This window comes from Dipodomys merriami, unplaced genomic scaffold, assembly GCF_024711535.1.
Source record: "Dipodomys merriami isolate MVZ:Mamm:240054 unplaced genomic scaffold, mDipMer1.0.p SCAF_7, whole genome shotgun sequence".
NCBI lineage: Eukaryota > Metazoa > Chordata > Mammalia > Rodentia > Heteromyidae > Dipodomys > Dipodomys merriami.
In genome coordinates, this window is record NW_027206290.1 from 6,185,299 (window position 1) to 6,206,992 (window position 21,694).

The window sequence follows — 21,694 nt, forward strand, 5'->3', positions numbered from 1 at the left end:
CAAATTTAGTATATTATTTTTATGAGAAATATCTTATAGAGATTTTTTCCATATGTCCATATTTGTAATAGAAATACCTTCTCAGTGGTATTTTATGAATGAAACTTTTAAATATTTTATATCTCTTTGAGGGGTCACAACCTAACCTTAAGGATTTCTAATATTAATTTCCTTACTATTAAGAGACTTGACATTATTACATTTTAGTTTGAGGGGTATAATATTTCAATTAAAAAACTATAATGAAGTTTTGAAAATACTTTTAAAGCTTCTCTCTAATTAATCTTGCTTTTAAAATGAACAATTTCAAGTTTATCTGTACATCTTACCAGTATGTAGTGTTTTATTTTTCTCTTATCCTTCTCCTCTGTTACTTATTTCTCTACCTTACATATTAGCCATAGAAATCTGATCATTTGTTTCTAATAATTATAAAATTTTTGAAGTTGATTTTTTCCCATGCGTTAAGTTGTACTTTTGTTGTGTATGTGTGATTGTACAGGGCTTGAATTTAGGGCCTGGATACTGTCCCATATTTTGTTTCTCAAGACTGTTGCTTTACCACTTGAGCCACAAATCTACTTCTGCAAAAGTCTCACAGATTTTCCTGCCCAGGATGGCTTTGAAACACAATCCTCCTATCTCAGTCAACTGAGTACTTAGCATTACAGGTGTTAGTCACTGGTGCCTGGCTAAATTTTAGTTTAAAAAGGTATTTCTCTAGGAGTTAGAACAAAAAATCTGATTGTAGCTCTACATTCATACTTCATTTTAATAACTATATCAAATTTGATTTAAGGTACAATAAGTCAGTTTGGAATTCGGTAGTAATTATTTGTTATTTAAAAATATTGTCAATGTATACTTGGTTCTCTTTAATTTATATAAATTGGAAATTTTTATGAGTTGCTTTGTAGCCCAGAAAGGAAAGGTTAGTATTTGGAAAGTAATGGAAAGATTAGCATTTCCATTAAAATATGGAAATATGAGAAATTCTCTATAAGATACTTCTCATAAAAATAAATTAACATACTAGATTTGGAAATGTCATACCACTACTGATTTTATAATGTTTTAATGTCATTAAATATACAGTTATTCATGCCAGGCACTGGTGGCTTGCACGTGTAAGTCTAGCTACTCTGGAGTCTGAGATCTGAAGATTGTGCTTCAAAGCCAGCTCCAGAAGGAAAGTCCATGAGACTCTTATCTCCAGTTAACTACTAGAAAACCAGAACAGGAGCTGTGGCTCAAAGTGGTAGAGTGCTAGCCTTGTGCAGAAAATCTCAGAGACAGCTCCCAGGCCTTATGACTAACCAAAAACAAAACAAAAAGCACTCAAGAAACAAAAATATCAGTTATTCAATCATAACTAATACATACTCGTCCTTAATTTTCATGCTGGAATATGTTAATTTGGATAAGAAATTTCAAGAGAGTATCTTGATTGAAATACTCAATAAACATTACAATTTCAAGGCATTTGGGATACAAAAGTAAGTGACATAATTCCTCATCTTTCTCTATATTTTAATTTAGAGGATTCCAGTAAGACTTGAGTAAAATAATACCTTAAAGAATTGTCCCAAGTTGACCCTAATAAAATAACTATGATATACATAGTACACACATAACAAAATAGATACAAATATACTAATTTTCTGAACTTTTTTCCACCAGTTCGGCCAGAGTTTACTGATACTTTAGCAATCAAGCAGGGATGGCATCCCATTCTTGAAAAAATATCTTTGGAAAAACCTGTTGCTAATAATACCTATATTACTGAAGGAAGTAATTTTTTGATTATAACTGGACCAAATATGAGTGGAAAGTCCACATATTTAAAACAAATAGCTCTTTGTCAGATTATGGCCCAGATTGGTAAGTGATGCTTTTATTGCTCTCTCCAAATGTTTTGTATCTATTTTTTTTTTCTGTCAGTGTGGGGCTTGAACTCTGGGCCTGGTCACTGTCCCTGAGCTCTTCAGCTCAAGGCAAGCACTCTACCACTTGAGCCACAGTGCCATTTCCAGTTTTCTGATGGTTAATTAGAGATAACAGTCTCACCGACTTTCCTTCCTCGGCTGACTTTGAACAGCGATCCTCAGATTTCAGCCTCCTGAGTAGCTAGGATTATAGGCATGAGCCACGAGGGCCCAGCTTTGTATCTAGTTTTTAGGTTCAAATGTTTGGTTAATTTTAGAAAAATTTTGAGCAGATTTTCTTATATAGATATACTATGGGGATTTAGTAAGCTATATCTAATTTGGACTTCATTTCCACATTTATTAGTTTTATATATTATATTTATTTATATTCTTATATATTTCCAAACAGATTTTGTTATGGAATATTATAGAATTAGAAATTTCTTTACTATAACTATTGATATATGAATTGTTATTAGCTGGAATAATATAATTATTTCTGATTCATAAATAAACTTTGTTGTAACAAAAAGTAAAATGAGTAGGATAAGCTAATGCCTTGATAACCTCATGAAATTTTCCCAAAATTATAACACTAGGCTAAGAAACATTTCTTTGACTTGAGGAGGTACTGATAACAATTACAATATTACTCATATATGCATGCATGCACATGTAAATGGACTGACATGGCTCATGTCAGTTTTAGAGTTATAATTAAACTCCTGTCTCTTAAAACTAAGTGTCTCAAACTCCTGTGTCTTTAAATTTTATGACTTTATGAAATAAAGATAAGTTGCTTTGTCCTAATGCAATAGTTCTCAACGACAGCTGGATTTAGATCTATACTCTCACTGTCCACCTCTAGGAATTTGTCAATGTCTTGAAACTCTTTGGTTACCTCAATTGAGATGAAATGTAGAGCCTGAGGATTTTGCTGAACATTATTCAATGACTTGAAGAGTGCCCATCTTTTTTCCCTTCTCCAACATATGTAAAAGATTTATTGATTCCAAGATGCTATAAGTGTCGTGAGTTAGAAACCCTGGTTGGATGTAATAGATTGTAATGGTAAATACAGAAAAAAAGAATAATGATATGGGGCAAATTCGATTGTAATTCTGAGGAAGGAAATCCAGTGAATTAATGAAAAAGTGAATGAATAAATGATTAGGTATTCTGTTGAGTTTAGAGTTAGATTGGAATTAGACATCTTAGCTAATTACTCTCCACTCAGAATTTTGTCTGATCCTTATACAATGCTTCTACTTTTATTTCAATAGCTATGAGGAGTCTTGTCCTTCATAAAACAGGCAGTTGTTAGAACATTCATTATACTAAACTGAAACTTAGCTTTCTATAATTTGTACTTCATTAGTTGTAATTATTTTCTTCTATGTAACACAGAACACTCTTACATTAGCTCATCAATTATTGGAAGATAATTGTTTTACTTTTTTACCACTGCCCATCTTAAATCTCAGAAATACCTCAAAGTGTGTATAATATTTCATAAGGTTTCAGCATAAAAGAAACAGTGGGACTTGAAAGACTTGGAAGTGAAGAGCATAGACATTGGAGATCTACCTTGTCTAGTTACCAGCTGTGTGATCTTAGGAAAATTACTTAACATCTCCAAGTCTTAGTTTTCCTGTCTTGTCTTTCCTATATACAAATGAAGATTATGTTACCTGCTTCTTTTTTTAAGGAATAAATTTTCACTTTCTCTCTTTCCTCCCCCCTCCCACACCACATGGATTGAAAGGTATGAGAAAGAAAGAGACTGTTCAGAGTTAAGAGCACATTCTAAAGCAAAGAAGAAACAAAAAAGATAGGATGAGCCCAAGTTCCTTTGCTTTGTTGAGCAGAGTAACTGAGAAATGAGAGGATTATAAAGTTCCAGAAACATACAGAAATTAGTTAGCAATGTATTATTGTTAGATATTAAATTATTAGATTTGCCTATTAATCAGTTAACACAAATATTATGATGATATAAGCAAAACACAGGAAACAGTGTCCAACACAGTGAACTCAGAATTAGCTATTAGGGAAAATAAATGGGCTAAACAAAGAACTGATACTGGGTGATTTTGGACACATCTTTGAGCCTGACCATTATGTACAAAATGAATGAACATTTATTAAAGATCTGTTACATATTAGGGTGAATAAAACAGAAATGGACCCTGCCTTCCAAAGAGCAGAGTTAATTCATCTTCTAAATACAACTTTCTTACAGGGTTTTCAGAAGGATTAAATGGGAAAATAAATGTGAAAGTGATGAGTAGAAAACATAGCATATACTTGTTGGGTGTTTATATTTTTCATATCTCTTAACCTCCAACAAGAAAGATTCTTGATACTTTTCATCTATTTTATAGCATAAGTCTTCTCACTGCTATTTTTTGTTCTTCTTTGACTCTCATATATAACCAGTAAAAGTGATTGAAGTCAAATCTGATCTCACTGTTTTCTTGCTAAATTTCTTAATAGCTCCCCATAGATTGCTGAATAAAATTCATTTCCCTTAGTTAAGTATCTAAGGTGCTCAGTCATCTATTTCCTATTTTTAAAGGTCAGTACTCCTCATAACTACTTATAGAAAATAACATAAGCATGATACTTTTTTTTGAGGCACCTCCAGAGTGATCTCCATAGTGGCCAAACTAATTTATAATCCCATAAACTGTGTAAGAGTTCCTTTCCTACGTCACACACATCCTTTCTAGCACTATCGTTGTTTGTTTTCTTGACACCCCTTCTGACTCAGGTAAGCTAGAATCAATCTAAATTTGTATTTTTCTAATGGCTTAACATAATGAACATTTTTTCATGTCTTTTTGTCCAATTGCCTTTTTTATTTGCAAACTCTCCATTTTCTGATTGCATTATTTGTTCTTTTAGTGTTTAGTTTTTTTTTAAGTTCATTATATTTTCTTGATATTAAGTCCCTGTTAGAGAAAGCAGGAAAATATTTTTTTGAATTCTGTAGACTGTCTCTTCACCTTGGCAATTGTTTCCTTTGTTTTAGTTTGATATAATCCCATTTGTTAATTCCTTTTATTTTCTGAGCTATTAGTATATTCAGAAAGTTATTGTCTTTGCCTGTGTGTCAAGTCTTTCTCCTACATATTTATCTAGTAGTTTCAGAGTTTTTGACCTTATATTAAAGTCTTTAACCTTAGTAATCTTTGAATTGATATTTGAAACAGAGTGAAAAGTAAGGATTTGGTTTTAGTCTTCTACATGTGGATATTAGGTTTTTCCTACACCATTTGTTGAAAAGGCTATTTTTTTTTAATTGATGCCTTTGTCAAGAATTAAGTGGCTGTTCCGATGTGGGTCTGTTTCTATGTCTTCTATTGTTTTTTTTTTCAGTCAGTGTGCCTATTTTAGTGCTATGCTGCTTTTGTTACTATAGCTCTGAAGTATAATTTAAAACATGAAATTTGAAACATGAAATCATGATACTTCTAGCATCACTTGTTTGCTCAGGATTCCTGTGGCTATTTGGGGTCTTTTATGCTTCAATAAAAATTTTAGGTTAAACTAGGGAAGAGGTGACACTGCTCAAAAAAAGATACATTTATTACCTGACTTATGTAATTGCAAACTTTCTTTACATCACCTTTACAATGTCAAAAAGGTTGGTTTTTCTATTTCTTTGCAGAATGACATTAGTATTCTGATAGGGATTACATTGAACCTGAAGATTGTGTATTAGGTAGCATGGCCATTTTCATGATACGAATTTTGTTTGCTCATAAACAGAATTGTTTTGGAGTTATTTTGGAGAGGGAGTCTTGTGGACTTTTCTGCCCCACACTGTAATACTGAGTAGTTGTCATTACAGGCATGTGTTACTGGTGCAATAGATTTTAGGGCTTTTATTATGTAGTGATGTTGAATTTTTTTTGTCTTTTTCTGCATCTGATCATATTTTGTTGTTGTTGTTCCTGTTTCTATTAATGTGTTGTATTGCATTTATTCATTTCCATCTGTTGAACCATCTTTGGATCCCTAGAATGAAACCAACTAGATGGTTCTTTAATGTGTTGTTGAATTTAGTTTGCAAGTATGCTATTGAGGAACTTTGTGCTTATTTTCATCGAGGAAAACTGTTTATAACTTTTTTTTTGTTATGCCCTTGCCTGGTTTTGGTATCAGAATAACATTGTTTCCATAGAATGAGTTTTGAAGTGTTGCTTCCTTTTGATTTTATGGAATAATTTGTGGAACTTTGATATTCTTTAAAGAGCTGGTAGAATGCAGCAGTGAATCTCTGCAGTTGGGATTTTCTTTGTTGGAAGACTATTATTGCTGTAATCTCATGGCTTAGTATGGGTTCATGTACACAGTTTATGTTCTCTTGGTTCAATTTTACCTTGGTAGGATGTCTATACATTTAGCCACTTAGATTTTCCTATTTCTTGGAATTTATGTTTTGTTAATATTTCCTAATCCTCATAATTTCATGATAGCCATTGTAATATCCCCTTTCAGCTTATTACTTTGGGTATTTTCCCTTTATATTTTCATTATTTTAATTAAGAGTTTGTCGCTTTTTTTTTTTTTTTTGGCCAGTCCTGGGGGCTTGAACTCTGGGCCCAGGTGCTGTCCCTGGGCCTCTTTTTTGCTCAAATCTAGCATTCTACCATTTGAGCCACAGTGCCACTTCTGGCTTGTTGAGAAATTTATTGGAGATAAGAATCTCAGCTGGTGGCTCATACCTGTATCCTAGCTACTCAAGAAGCTGAAATCTGAAGATCATGGTACAAAGCCAGCCAAGGCAGGAAAGTCTGTGAGATTCTTATCTCCAATTAACTACTCAGAAAACCGGAAGTGCTGCTATGGCTCAAGTGGTAGAGCACTCGCCTTGAGCTGAAGAGCTGAGGGACAGCACCCAGGCCCAGAGTTCAAGATCAACGACCGACAAAAAAAAAAAAATCCTGCCCAGGCTGGCTTTGAACTGCAATCTTCAAATCTCAGCCTCCTGAGTAGCTAGGATTACAGGTATGAACCACTGGCACCTGGGTGAGTTTGTCATTTTTATCTCATTAAAAACTGTTTTATTATTCCTTTGAAGCAGTATTCTTTTGCTCCCCATTTTATTAATTTTCATCTTGATCTTTATTATTTATTTCCATATACTAATTTTGTGTTTGTTTTGTACTTGATTTTGTATGAGCTTGAAGTACATCATTAGTTACTTACTTGAGAGTTCTCTGATTTTTTTTTAAATGTAGGCACTCATAGCTATTAACTTCCATCTTAAAAATGCCTTTATTGTATCCCAATGGTTCTGGTAAGTTTTATTTTCATTTTTATTTAATTCTAAGAAAATTTCTTCTTTGGTTTCTCCAGTAACCGATTGATCATTCAAAGTTGTTTTGGTCTATTTCCACATATTAGCATAGTGTCAGCTATTTTTCTTGCTATTGACATCTAACTTCATTTCATTATGGTCTGATATGATAGAAGAACTTATTCCAATTTTATTGCATTTGTTAAAACTTGCTGTATTGCCTGAAATATGATCTAGTTTGTAAGTTTCATTGGCTGCTGTGAAGAATACCTTTCCTCAGCTGTTGAGTGAGATATTTTGCAGAGGCCTGTAAGGTCCATTTAAGCTATGGTGCAGTAAGAGTAGAATACTAATACCTACTATTACTATATTTGAATTTACCTATCCCAAAGTCTTTCATTTGTGTCTTTAACTAAGTACTCCAAGGTCTAGAGGATATATGTTTATAATTTATAATATAAATTCTAATCATTTTCCTTGATAGTTTCTTCATTTTATCAACATTTGGTGACATTTTATCCCTTCTTATTCATTTTGGCTTGAAGTTGGCTTTATCATGTTTGTGTGTAGGTACTCCTCTTTGATTTTGTACTCTGTTTGCCACATATTTTTCCATCTTTTCACTTTGAGTCTGTATGTGTCTTCATCACTGAGATGAGTTCTTGTAGACAGGATTGTTCTGTCTTGTTTTTAATCCATTTTGCCGGTCTGATGAGAGTGTTAAATCTTTTTACATTTAGAGTTTGAACTGGAAAATTAAGTCTGGTGACAGTAGGGTTTGTTCAAGAGATATGTATTAACTTCTTCATCTTAGAGGTTTGTTAGTTTATTGAGTTAATATCTTTTATTCTTTCTTTTTTTCTAGTCTGCTACTGAGATTTATTCTTTCTTGAATTTTCAGGCTGGTATGTTTCTTTCTTCCTCTTCTATGTATTCTCATAAGTATCTTCTGCAGTATTGGTCTACAGTATTGTCTTGGTCTATGCTTATCATGGAAGATGGTTAGTTCTCTAATTTTAAAGGGTAACTTCAGTAGATATGCCAGTTCTTTTGTTTTGGGGCTCTAGCTACATCTGTCTGTGTTTTTTGTGGCCTTAGGATTACTGCAGATAGGTCTGCTGTTATTCTGATAAGTTTATCTTTGTACATAACTTGCCACTTTTCAGTTTTCAGCCTTTAGTATTCTTGTTTTATACTGTTGGCTTTTGACCTAAAATACGATGTAGAGTTCTTTTCTAGACATAGCCATTTTGGAGTTCTAAATGCCTAATGTACTTGGATATACATTTCTTTCACTAGTTTGGAAAATTTTCTATGATAATTTCATTAAATAAGTATTTCTACTTTTACCTTGTATCTCAGTCCCCTACTTAAGACTACAGGTTTGTAGGTTTAATCAGAAGGTTAAGGATGCTAACTATGTCCTAATCATGGCTACTGTGGTCATAATTACTTGTTTTGTATTTTTGCTGAGTATAATAACTCTTTGCTGAATTTCTTTGCTGAATTTCTTATCCAGGATATTGACTTATTCATTCAGGTGTTAAATTGTCTATTTTACTTCATTCACTTTTTATTTGAATCCTTTATGAGATCATTTATAATTTCTGAAACCAGACTTCTGATTTTTTTGTCTGAAATTTTAGCCTTTTCTGTGTTTTGTATCCAGTTCTTGAAGAGTTTTAAACTTTTGGAGCCATGTTGACTTGCTTTTTTCATATTGCTCTTGCTTCTAAGTTTAAGTTGTGCATTTGTTGAGATGAATAGTTCCCCTAGTTTTATTTAAGGAAGTAAGACTTCTTTTGAAGGGTTATACCTCAGTAACATGTCAGAGAAGAAAAACAATCTAAGAGCAACACCTTCTAGATAGCTGGGTTTATGCAGGCTGAAGGAGGAACCAGTCAAGGGGCAATTGTCTTTTTTGGGGGGAGGGGTAACAAGTTCAACAAGAAATGCACTCACTACCTTACATATGTAACTATAACCTCTCTGTGTAACACCCTGACAAAATTAATTTTTTTTAAAAAAAGGGTCAGTTGTCCACTTCCAGGCTGCATTCACCTTAGAAGCTTCCCTCCTTTACACACTCAGAGCTGCTTCTAACTCTGACACTTGCTCCACAGGCTTGCTTTTTTGTGTGCCCAGTGGTGGTAAATGTCCTAACCAAGAGTTGTTCCCTGAGTGTCAGGGAGTTGGAGGAACAAACAGCACTGAAATATGCACTAGGGATTTTGGGGGTGAACTGGCAGAAACTGGCATCCTGCCTGAATGTCTCAGTGCTTTCAGATCCCACCCAGCAGTAAATTACTCTGTGTGTGTGTGTGTGTGTGTGTGTGTGTGTGTGTGTGTGTGTGTGTGTGTGTGTGTGTGTGTGTGTGTGTGTGTGTGTGTGTGTGTGTGTGTGTGTGTGTGTGTGTGTGTGTGTGTGTGTGTGTGTGTAAATCCCATAAACTACTAGACCTGAGCTGAGGTCTAGTCACAACTGGATTTCTGGCAGCAAACCATACATCTCAAGGAATGAGCACCAGAGGTCATGTACTTTGCTCCACCAGGTTGGAGGCTCTTAGTCTCGCAGTCACCATAGACAGTGAGGCTTTCTCCTTATCACAGAGAGTAAGAGCCTCTGATCACCCTACTTTTCATAGCCTGAGCCTAAATGTCTCAGTGAGTCTATGTTCATCTTCCGACAGCTGCCACTTGAGGCTGTCTCAGACACTGTGGAAGGGTGTCTTGTGGGTGTGGAAGGCTTACTTGTAATAATCACTTACTTTCAGAACCCTAATATATTTCAGACTCCAACAATAGGCTTCCTCTCAAAGTAGCAACTCTTAGAGATAAAGGGAGTGGCAAAAATCATTCCTTCTCCAATGCTGGCCTTGGAAGAATGATTGGCCCACTAAATTCCTGTGCTGTGTTTAAGGCTTGTGGGAACTCCGGGATTATCCTGAAGCTAGGGATGCTTGTTTGTTTCATCATATTCAACCTTGGCTACAACTTACTTTTCTTTCCGAATAGCTCAGGTTGGAACTATAGACTGTTACTATCTTTTCTCTTGTAGCCTCTCTACATCTCTAGGCTTTCCAGATGTCTTTTTTTAAAACACAATTTCGTCTCTTTTTTTGTTCAGAATAGTCTATTTTTGTTACCCCAACTCTTCTTAATCATTACACAGAGGAAAATTCCAATCTTCCAGTTTACTCCAAATAAAATCTAAGATCTAAAACATTTTATAATGATTTTTAATCAACTGAGCTTTGTAAGAATTTTCTCCAAAATTTTAAATTTTAAATGCTATTTTTTATCATTTACCACATTATTAATTTTTTGTGAATTTTAAAATGTCCTCTTTCTGGTATAGTTGAATTTTAGGTCAAATGCTACCCTATTTTGACGTCCAATTGTATAATAGGACAACAGCTTTACATATGAGGCTGGGAAAGTTGAAGTATTCTTCCAGGTCATGCAATAAGTTTTAGAGCTCATTTTCTTTAATCCCATATCCAGTTCTCTTTCTACCACAAAATCCTAGTAAGTTGTCTGCAAATATGTTGCTGGTATTTATAAAAGTATTTTAATTTATCTTGCTTTTATATTTTACAGGTTCATATGTTCCAGCAGAATATTCTTCCTTTAGAATTGCTGAACAGATCTTTACAAGAATCAGTACTGATGATGATATTGAAACAAATTCATCAACATTTATGAAGGAAATGAAAGAGGTACCCAAACAAATCCTTTCTTATGTCAAAAATATTCAGTTTTTACACTAGTGATAAATTACCATGTAAGAAAGTATTTTTGCACTGAAACTTATAGGTGACCATACTCCTTTCTGGGAGCTAGAGGGCAGTCAAAGACAGCTTCCTCATTTCTGTGTTAAGAAGAAATGGAAATCAATGTTTCATGGAAAAGCACAATTTGAAAAAGAAAAATAGTGAAAAAACTGTGCCTGCATGTTTTTAGATGAAATCTAAAAGGCCTTTAAGTAAACAATGAACTGCACAGTTCATTTTGCATAAAATCTATGTTCCTCTTAGGCTTGATTTTAATATGAAAGACCACTAAATTAGAAGGTTTAAAAAAATCACTATTGAACCTGAACTTACAGGTAAGGAGATCTTTAACTTCCTATTCCAAAGTATGCATTATTTCCTATTTCTGATCTTAGAAACTGTAGCATATGCTTGAGGGCTAAAGAAGTATTTCTTGGACTATTTGGAAGGAATTATTGGATCAATATACAGTTAGATAATTTTCTGCAGACAAATAGCAGTGAAGTTGGGATTTTGATTGGTATTGCAATGAATTTGTAGGTTGCTTTGGGTAATATTGCCATTTTCATGATGATAATTTTTCTAGTCCATGAACATGGAAGGTCTGTTTCCTTAAGTCTTCTTCAGTTTCCTTCTTTAAATTATTAAGTTTTACTATAGAAATCCTTTACATTGTTGGCTGATTTCTGGGTATTTTTGAGGTTATCACAAATGGAGTTGATTTCCTCATTTCAGTCTTGATCTCATTGTTGGCATGCAGAAAAGCTATTGATTTTTGTGGGTTTATTTGATACCCTATTACTTTACTATAGATTTGAATCAGTTCTAGTAGCTTAGCAGAGGAGTATATAAGAATCTTGTAAGTATAGAATCATGCCATCTGCAAAAGGGATAATTTTACTTCTTCCTCCCCTATTTGGATCCCATTTATGTTTTTCTCTTACCTTGTTGCTCTTGCTAGGAATTTCAGTACTATATTGAAGAGGAGTGGAATAAACAGACATTCTTGTCTGGTTCTTGATTTTAGAAGAAAATGGCTTTAGGTTGTTATCATTAAGTATAATGTTGGCTGTAGGTTTGTCATACACAGCCTTTATTATATTGAAGAATGTTCCAGCTTCTGCATAGCTTTTATCATAAAAGGATGTTGGATCTAGTCAAAAGCTTTTTCTGTATCTATTGAGATGATCTTGTGGTTCTTAACATTACTTGTGTAGATGTGTTATATTACATTTATTGATTTAAGTATGTTCTAACTGAAATATATAGATTCGAGGGAGATCTCAAATAGTGTAATTCCTTAGAAAGGCAAAACCAAAGTTCAACAAAATAAAACACCAGGAATCAGGTACTCAAAAGGAGTGGAATGGGGTAGAAAGGAAAGTGGTAGATAAATGAAGAGGAAGAGAGTGAGAGAATGTAGTCAAGAATCCAATGTATATTCTACAAAATTAAGAAGAGTGAGGGAAAAGATGGGTAGAGGAAGGATAGATGAGAGTATTGAAAAAGATGACAATGATCAAGATATTCATAAACTGCTTTGTTAAACAGTACCTCATTTGTACAACTACTTAAAGATAATAAAAAGAAAAAAATAAGGGTGAAAATGTTACTATTTTTTCAAAGTTTGTATTATACTTACTGCATATTGAATATCTATGGAGAGTAGTATACTAATATAGTAGGTGCTTTTATTTATTTTTTAATGCCAGTCCTGGGGCTTTAACTCAGTGCCTGGGTGATGTCCCTAAGCTTTTATGCTCAAGGCCAACATTCTACCACTTGAGCCACAGCTCCACTTCCAGCATCGTGGTGATAAATTGGAGATAAGTTTTATGGACTTTCCTATCAGGGCTGGCTTTGAACCATGATCATCAGATCTCAGCTTCCTGAATAGCTAGGATTGCAGGCATGAGCAACAAGTAGCCTGGCCCTTGAGGTATACTTTTAAGTGGTCCTAGCTTTCAAAAATCTTAGTCCCATAGAAAGACAAAATGTTCATAAAAGTTGTTGTTGTGTAATAAAATAATGTAGGTGAAATTCTACCTTTTGAAAAAGAGGCTAATATTCTTTACAAGGGAAGGAACATTTCTGTCAATTTGATTCTTGGTGTTTGTTGTTCATGGTTTTAAGTTGATTTGTGAAACCAAGGATTAAGACTTGGGGTACATTTCCTAAAAATTTTGGATCCTTCTTTAGTGAATATAGAATAGGGAAGTAAATTTGTGAGATAATCTTAAGTATTTTATAACAATGACTATTGTTTAGTAATTTATGAAGAAGAAAATTACCATCTTTGGGCTTTTTTTTACCATTTAACTTACAACTTCATTTCACTATCCATAAAGTATCATATTTTAGGATAATGGGTATTTATTGTGTCACCTTATAAACACATGTGTATTTGTTTATATATATATATATATATATATATATATATATATATATAAAAATCAGCTTTCCTATTGCAATAAATAGCCCTGTAGTTTTATTTTGGGTCCGGTTGTGGGGCCTGAACCCTGGGCCTGGGTGCTGTCCCTCAGCTCTTCAGCTCAAGGCTAGCGCTCTACCACTTGAGTCACAGCACCACTTTCGGCTTTCTTTTTTCCTGCTTATGTGGTGCTAAGGAATCCAACCCAGGGCCTCAGGCATGCAAGGCAAGTGCTATACCACTGAGCCACCTTCCCAGCCCAGCCCTGTAGTTTTAGAAAAAAAAGCAATGTGTTGTATTAGCTTAGCAGGATTTATTAAAATTTATTTCAGACAAACTAATAGACTGAATTTTCTCCATTTTGTGATACTAGTTTGGTTACAATGAAAAATATTAAAATTGTATTTTTCAGATAGCATATATTCTACATAATGCTAATGACAAATCGCTCATATTAATTGATGAACTTGGCAGAGGTACTAATACAGAAGAAGGTATTGGCATTTGTTATGCTGTTTGTGAATATCTGCTGAGCTTAAAGGTATACATCCCAGTTTATTTTAAGTATATTAAATTCGAGTCCTTTTAGAAATATTTTTACAGAAATCAAAAATAGAAACAAAAGGGGAAAACCAAAACCAAAACAAATAAATCACAAAAAGTAAAATAAAAAAGTCTTTGTTTACATTTCTTTTTTCTTTTTCTTTTCTTTTCTTTTCTTTTTTTTTTTTTTGTTGGTTGTGGGGCTTGAACACAGCTTGGGCGCTGTCCCTGCATTCTTCAGCTCAAGGTGAGAGCTCTGCCCCGTGAGCCACAGTGCCAGTTCCAGTTTTTTAGTGGTTTGTTGGAGATAAGAGTTTCACAGCATTTCATGCTCAGGCTGGCTTTGAACTGTGATCCTCAGATCTCAGCCTCCTGACTAACTAGGATTGCAGGCATGAGCCACCAGCACCCGGCTTCTTCTTCATTTTGATAAACATCATTTTATATGATCATAATCAAGTAACTATTTTGCTTGTATGATTTTGTCCTAAGAATATCTATTAGTCTCAGTGTGAATATTTAAACTGCTGCTTATCATGTCCAAGTGTAATTTTTTTGTCTTTTCCCATCCATTGTATTTACTTGTAGGTTTATAGGCACAGTCTCATTACTACAAATGAGGGAAACCATGCAACCTATGTTTCTTTGGCTCTGGCTTCTTTCACTTAATATATATTTTTTTGTATTGTATGTAAGTTTATCTGTTTTGGGGAGGGAAAGGGGAAGCACAGAAATAGTAGGACAAAGTGAATTAACTCATCAGTGATACTCATAGACTCTATGTTGCAAATAAATCTGTACAACTTTGGGGAGGGGGGAGAAGTAGTTTCAAGAGGGAAAACATTGGGAGAAATGAAGTGACCACTGTTCAAGAAGAAATGTACTTATTACCTTACCCATGTAACTGTAACCTCCCTGTCCATCACCTTTAGAATAAAAATAAGTAGAAGTAAAGAATCACCAGAGTATGTTGTTTACATCAGTTTACTGTCATGAGCTGATTACATGTCATCTCAATGCATTTTAAAAGGCCAGTGTTAAATCTTGCCAAAAGCATTGACCCAAATGATTTAATTACTTCCAAGAAGCCCCATTTCTTCGAGGCACTAGCACCTTCCAACATTGCCAAACTGAGGGCTTACCTTTCAACTGTTATTCCATAAAAGATACACTCAAATCATACTGAAACTATAGCAAGTACTATTTGAGAATTTTCATTTTTTGTGTTATATATGTCACCTTTCCTCTGTTTGCTAAGTCTTCCAAAGTAGAGCCATTCTGCCAACCAAACATTCTTCTTTTACTGCCTTAATACTTAATTTCTCCACTAACCTTCTATTTAGGTTTGATTTTTCTTTCTTGGGAAGGCAGTACTAAGTATTGGACTTTGAACTCAGGACCTCATGTTAGGCATGTGCTCATCCCCTTGAGCTATATCTTTCACTGGTAATCTCTTAAAACATAAAATCTTTGGGAATTTCACCCTTGGTTTGATTCCCCACACCACGGAAAAAAAAAAAAAAGAAAAACACACAAAACAAACACAAAAGCTTTGGGAACTTCAAATTCCTGAAGGAATACATTGATTTGCAAAAACTACTTAGAGAAGGAAGCTACTTTCAAAGAGAGGTTCTTTTTTTGGGGGGGGGGTCTGGTCGTGGGGATGGTTATCTCAGTTAATAGCATGATTTTTGGTAAACTTCAGTATATTCAGATCTTTATAAATATGAAAGTAAAATCATAAGGAATATGTCTTCCTTCTTATAATGTAACATGTATGCATGTGCACTTGTATGTATTTCCTCATAGAATATAAAATTTTAAAGTTGACACTGGTGGCTCACACCTGTAATCCTAGCTACTCAGGAGGTTGAGATCCGAGGATTGCAGTTCAAAGCCAGCCTGGACAGGAAAATCTGTGAGACTCATTTCTAATTAACCACCAGAAAACTGGAAGTGGCACTGTGGCTTAAGTGGTAGGGTTCTTGCCTTGAGCTGAAGCGCTCAGGGATAGCATCCAGGCCCACAGTTAAAGCCCCATGACCAACAAAAATAAGTAAATAAATAAAACATAAGATTTCAAAACACGTTAAGTAGACTGATCATTTTAGCCTCCAAGGTATTAGTCTCACTTGACATCTTTGCTAAGTTACTTAGAAAATTTCGCTTAAGTTTTATGGTTAAGTCGTAAAATGAAATTTTCTAGTTCATTTAAACAGAAGTATTATCCATTGTTTATTGTATATTCTAGGCATTTACATTGTTTGCTACACATTTCCTGGAGCTATGTCATATAGATGTCTTGTACCCTAATGTAGAAAACATGCATTTTGAAGTGCAGCATGTAAAGAACACTGCAAGAAATAAAGAAGCAATTTTGTATACCTATAAACTTTCTAAAGGACTTACAGAAGAAAAAAATTATGGTATTGTATATAGAAATTAGCTAAACCTTGACACACTGTATATTCTCTTAAGACAAACTTTCTACTTTTTTATTGTCTGTATAGGTAGCTCTTTCTCATTCTTTCAAGTATTTGTGTGTTCTAAGACTGTATCTGATATAACTGACTTACATGTATGTGTTTCTGTATGCACTTAGATAAGACATAACTACCTTCGTTTCCATTCATGTACATTTACATGTATATAAACCAGTAATTTTGAAGAAACACTGAGGCATGAAAGGCATAGCAAGTGGCATAATGTCTAAGAAATATAGCTTAGTTTATATTTGCAAGTTACATAACAAATAAAAAACTGAATATTTCCTCAGATTCAATAACAGAGTCTTTCCATTTTTTTCAGTTTCAGGGAATTTGATAATTAAATCTAAAATCTTAAAAGGGAATATGTTCCCAAATCATATGATATTTTTAAACTTTATTAGATATTTTCTGTGTAAATCATTGTGTGACATATACAATCTGTGATTCAGGGAGTTTGTAATTGATCCATCCATATTTTAGCTATGGTGGCCAAAGCACCTGTGCTATATTGTGTCATAATGCATGAAATAGGATTAGTGATAATTTTTCTTACATGTGGAGTCATCAAATTTGAATGCATTATCAAATGTGAACTTCCTGTCGGTATCTAGCAGTAAGATTTCTCAGTAAATGTTAGTGTTCCTTCTGTTCATTAAACATAGCTATAATGAACTATTGAGGCACAGTAGAAAACCTATATGACATTATACAATAGAATTAAGCTCTGAAAACAGGAATAATAGTTGATACTTGAATTCGCATAAAAATAGTCACCTACACTTGTTATCTTCTGAGAAATTTCACTTTTATTGATCTGTTGGAACAACAAGCTGTCAGGTTATCTTTAAAACTACACATTCTCTTCCCCTCAAGCCAATATACCCTTCTACTCTAATAAGCAACTTTATTTATAATTGATTTTGTTATTATTATTATTATTATTATTATTGTTCTAATTATCTCTTTTCTTTCCTGTTATCTCTGAGATACAAGATAATTGGTATTCTATTTTCTCCTAGGCAATTAAATGAACTTTCATTTAGAACATTGGAAAACTTAATTTTTCAAATTGCTGAATAGCCCATAAATACTTGTAGAAAGGAAATTTAAATCTGAAGAAAAATGTTAGTTAATATAGAAAAGATAGGAAAAAAAAAAGAAAAGATAGAAAAACATTGAAATCATTTGTTTATGATTGTAGGATTAAAAGCTGCAGAAGCATCATCACTTCCACCTGCAATTATCTTGGATGCCAGAGAAATCACAACTCAAATTACAAGACAAATTTTGGTAAAATCTATTTTTTAGCAATAAGAATTATTTGCTTTTGAAATAAAATACTTTTAATATATATGTCTTATTGTGGCCATTGATCCAAATATATGTTAATAATTAAAATATGTAATTGATTGGCTCAGTGGTAGAGCACTTGCCTTGCATGCCTGAGGCCCTGAGTTCGATTCTTCAGCCCCACATAAGAAAAAAGAAAAAAGCCAGAAGTGGTGCTGTGGCTCAAGTGGTAGAGTGCTAGCCTTGAGCTGAAGAGCTGAGGGACAGTGCCCAGGCCCAGAGTTCAGGCCCCATGACCAGACCAAAAAAAAAAAATAAATAAAATATGTAATTGAAAAGTGTAATTCCTAAGAAAATCCTTTGTACTTCTCCAAACTTTGTTTTATTCAATTGTAATTATTTTTTAGCAAATCAGTTAGATGAGACAAGATTTTGTTTTATTTTGTCTTTATTTGTGCTAGTCCTGGTGCTTGAACTCTGGGTCCCTCAGCGGTGTTTTGCTCAAGGCTACTGGCCTACCACTTGAGCCACAGCTCCACTTCTGCCTTTTTCTGGTAATTTCTTGGAGGTAAGAATCTTCAGGTCTTTTCTGTAGGGCTTGGCTTCAAACTGTGATCCTCAGATCTCAATCCCTTGAGTAGCTAGGATTACAGGCATAAACCACCAGCACCCCCAAGAGACAAGATGTAAACAGTTAAGTTCTTTTATCGTTATTTGTCAGTCACAGGGCTTGAATTTAGGGCCTGGGCACTTGTCCTTGAGCTTCTTTGCTTAAGGCTAGTACTCTACCACTATGATCCAGAGCTCCACATGAGCCACAGCTCCACTCTGATTTTCTGATGGTTAATTGGGGATAAGAGTCCTGTGGACTTTGTTACCTGGGCTGGCTTCAAACTAAAATTCTCAGATTTCAAGGAGCAGCTAGGATTACAGGCATGAGCTACCAACAGCTGGCTTAAACAGTTGGGTTCTTACAATGATTATTGCTGGTTAACTTTCTGATGTGAAAATAAATCTATTAAAATACATTAAAAATATTCTTCTGAACATATAGTAATTTTCTGCCATAATCAATTGTTTATTGGCAAGCCTTTATTATAAAAGATAAATGTTTTTGTAGCTCCCATAAGTACATAAGCACAACCTTTGGGTCCTGGAACAAGATACCAGATATCCAACCACTGTTGTTGAAATGATTGGTTGTTAGCCTAATGCATCAAACATTTACCCAGTGTATCAAATAACCACCAGTTATTCAGTAAGTGAAATATGATTATCTTAGTGTACCTCATAAGATCTATAATGAAAGTAAAAAATATTTCCAATTACATGTTGCTGGGAAAGTTGAAAGGGTTATATGTTTTGGAAAACTCATTGAAACTTTCTAGTCTTACGTTCAGGCAAAGATGTGAATGAGATTTTTCCAGCTATATTCCCAACCTGAAGCCCTATTCAAGGAGTGAATGTCTAAGCTTTTTCCACATTCCAATTTTATTATTTCTTAGCTTTCCTTGAGTATAACTTGTTAAGAATTAAGAAATAAATGTAAATTTCAATGTATGTTGTTTATTTTTAAGATGCACTCCTCAGGTAGTATTTTCTTGTAGACTACAACAGTGACTACCCATGTGCTCTCTTTAGGGACAAGCATATCTTCCTGTCTTTCTTTCCTCTTTCCTTTCCTTTCCTTTGCTTTGCTTTGCTTTGCTTTGCTTTGCTTTGCTTTGCTTTGCTTTGCTTTGCTTTCCTTTCCTTTCCTTTCCTTTCCTTTCCTTTCCTTTCCTTTCCTTTCCTTTCCTTTCCTTTCCTTTCCTTTCCTTCCTCTTTCCTTTCCTCTTTCCTTTCCTTCCTCTTTCCTCTTTCCTTTCCCTTTTCTTTCCCCTTTCCCTTTCTCCTTTCCCCCTTCCTCTTTTCCCCTTTCCCTTTCCCTCTTTCCCTCTTTCTCTCTCACTTTTCCCTTTCCTTTCCTTTCCCTTTCCCTTTTCCTCTCTTTCCTTCTTTTCCTCTTTTCCCTCTCCCTTTCCCTTCCCTTTCCCTTCCTTTTCCCTACCTTTTCCCTTCCCTTCCCTTTCCTTTCCTTTCCTTTCCTTTCCTTTCCTTTCCTTTTCCCTTCTCTTCCCTTTTCTTTCCCTTCCCTTTTCTTTCCCTATCTCTTCCCTTCCCCTTCCCCTTCCCTTCCCTTCCCCTTCCCTTCCATTTCCTTTCCTCCTTTCCCTTTCCTTTTTTCCTTTCCCTTTCTCCTCTTCTCTCTTTTTTCTTTCTTTCCTTATTCTCTTTTTCTTCTCTTTCTCTTTCTTTCTTTCCTTCTTCCTTCCTTCTTTCCTTCCTTCCTTCCTTCCTTCCTTCCTTCCTTCCTTCCCTCCCTTCCTCCCTCCCTCCCTCCCTCCCTTCCTTCTTTCTCTTTCTTTCTTCTTTCTTTCTTTCTCTTTCTTTCTTTCTTTCTTTCTTTCTTTCTTTCTTTCTTTCTTTCTTTCTTTTCTTTCTTTCTTTCTTTCTTTCTTTCTTTCTTTCTTTCTTTCTTTCTTTCTTTCTTTCTTTCTTTCTTTCTTTCTTTCTTTCTTTTTCTTGCTTGCTTGTCCTCTTGCTTACTTTCTTTCTCTTTTCTTTTTCTCATGGTGACTGTCACTCTATCACTTTAAGCACATGTCCAATCTGGGATTTTGAAGATGGTGTCTCATGGACTTTTCTTCTTGGCCTGTCTTTGAAACAAGGTCCTCTGATCTCAGCCTCTTGAATAGCTAGGATTGCAGATGTGAGCCACTGTTACCCTGTGCTGCAAGCACTTTTTGGATAACTAATTTTGTTTATCAGTTTATCTTTTGGTTAATTAAAATGGGAAATAGCAGAGTCATATATTTAGGGACATTTACAGTAAAAATAACTGCATAGCAATGAGAAGTGGGAATGCCTTTTTATTTCTGTCAGTTGTGGAGCTTGAACTCAGGGCCTGGGCACTATCCCTGAGCCTCATTGTGCTCAACACTAGTGTTCTACCACTTGAGCCACAGTGCCACTTCAGGTTTTGGAATTGTTAATTGGAGATAAGAATCTCACAGGGACTTTTCTGCTATGGTTGGCTATGAACCTGGATACTCAGATCTCAGCCTCCTGAGTAGCTAGGATTATAGGTAGGAACCAGCGGTGCCCAGTTTCCCATATACCTTTTTAATGACAATTGTAAAACCTGTTTGATTTTCTTCTGTTTATTTGGTAGCTTGTTGAACAGTTTGACCTATTATTCATTCAGCAAGATCTTTTTTTAATTGAAAAGTAATTTTCAACATATCTATCATAAAGTTCTAAGTACTTCTGAGAAATGTTGTTGTCCAAAAGCATTTTTAGTGTAGTATATTATTACTTTTAGCAGTAATTTTTGCCACTTGGACAGAACTGATTTACCTAAAGGAATTAATTCTTGAGTGCCAAATTTCTAAGATAGTACCAAATTTCTAGGATAGGACAGTACCAAACTGTGATAAAAAATCATAATATGTATTATTAACTCATGTATTAACTCATATTTTACCAACAGCAAAACCATAGGAGTACTCCTGAGATGAAAAGACAGAGAGCTGTGTATCATCTAGCTACTAGACTTGTTCAAACTGCTCGAAATTCTCAGTTGGATCCAGACAGGTTGCGAGTCTATTTAAGTAATCTCAAGAAGAAGTATGAAGAAGATTTTTCCCAGGATGAACAAGTTCCAGAACAGACTGAAGAATAACATATTCAAATAATGAAGTAGTATATTTAATATGAAAAACCTAGAATTAATGTATCTCCTGAGAGCAAATACACTTGCTCATTTTGTAATAAAAATAATATGAACTAGAGTTTTCACCTGTTTGTTCTACATGAAAAGTAATTGTTATAACTTGCCAAATAACAACTGTTTTTAAAGGATTCTTACGATATAAAAACTATAATACAAC

At 34.4% G+C, this 21,694-nt stretch overlaps 1 protein-coding gene across 2 annotated transcripts in view; it reads left to right on the forward strand.

Annotated features, from left to right (window-relative positions):
- Nucleotides 1–21,656, forward strand: part of Msh4 (mutS homolog 4) — a 76,333-nt gene extending 54,677 nt beyond the window's left edge. Inside the window, exons 15-21 of one of the 2 annotated variants that reach the window (XM_070007310.1) lie at nucleotides 1,681–1,881; nucleotides 10,837–10,955; nucleotides 13,853–13,981; nucleotides 16,235–16,409; nucleotides 17,674–17,762; nucleotides 18,224–18,330; nucleotides 21,295–21,416. In XM_070007310.1, the coding sequence (XP_069863411.1) occupies nucleotides 1,681–1,881; nucleotides 10,837–10,955; nucleotides 13,853–13,981; nucleotides 16,235–16,409; nucleotides 17,674–17,762; nucleotides 18,224–18,330; nucleotides 21,295–21,322 (848 nt within the window). In that variant the 3' untranslated portion in view covers nucleotides 21,323–21,416. Of the gene's footprint in view, nucleotides 1–1,680; nucleotides 1,882–10,836; nucleotides 10,956–13,852; nucleotides 13,982–16,234; nucleotides 16,410–17,673; nucleotides 17,763–18,223; nucleotides 18,331–21,294 lie in introns of both variants that reach the window. The other variant, XM_070007309.1, reaches the window with a different exon arrangement.
- Nucleotides 21,657–21,694: the final 38 nt, after the last annotated feature.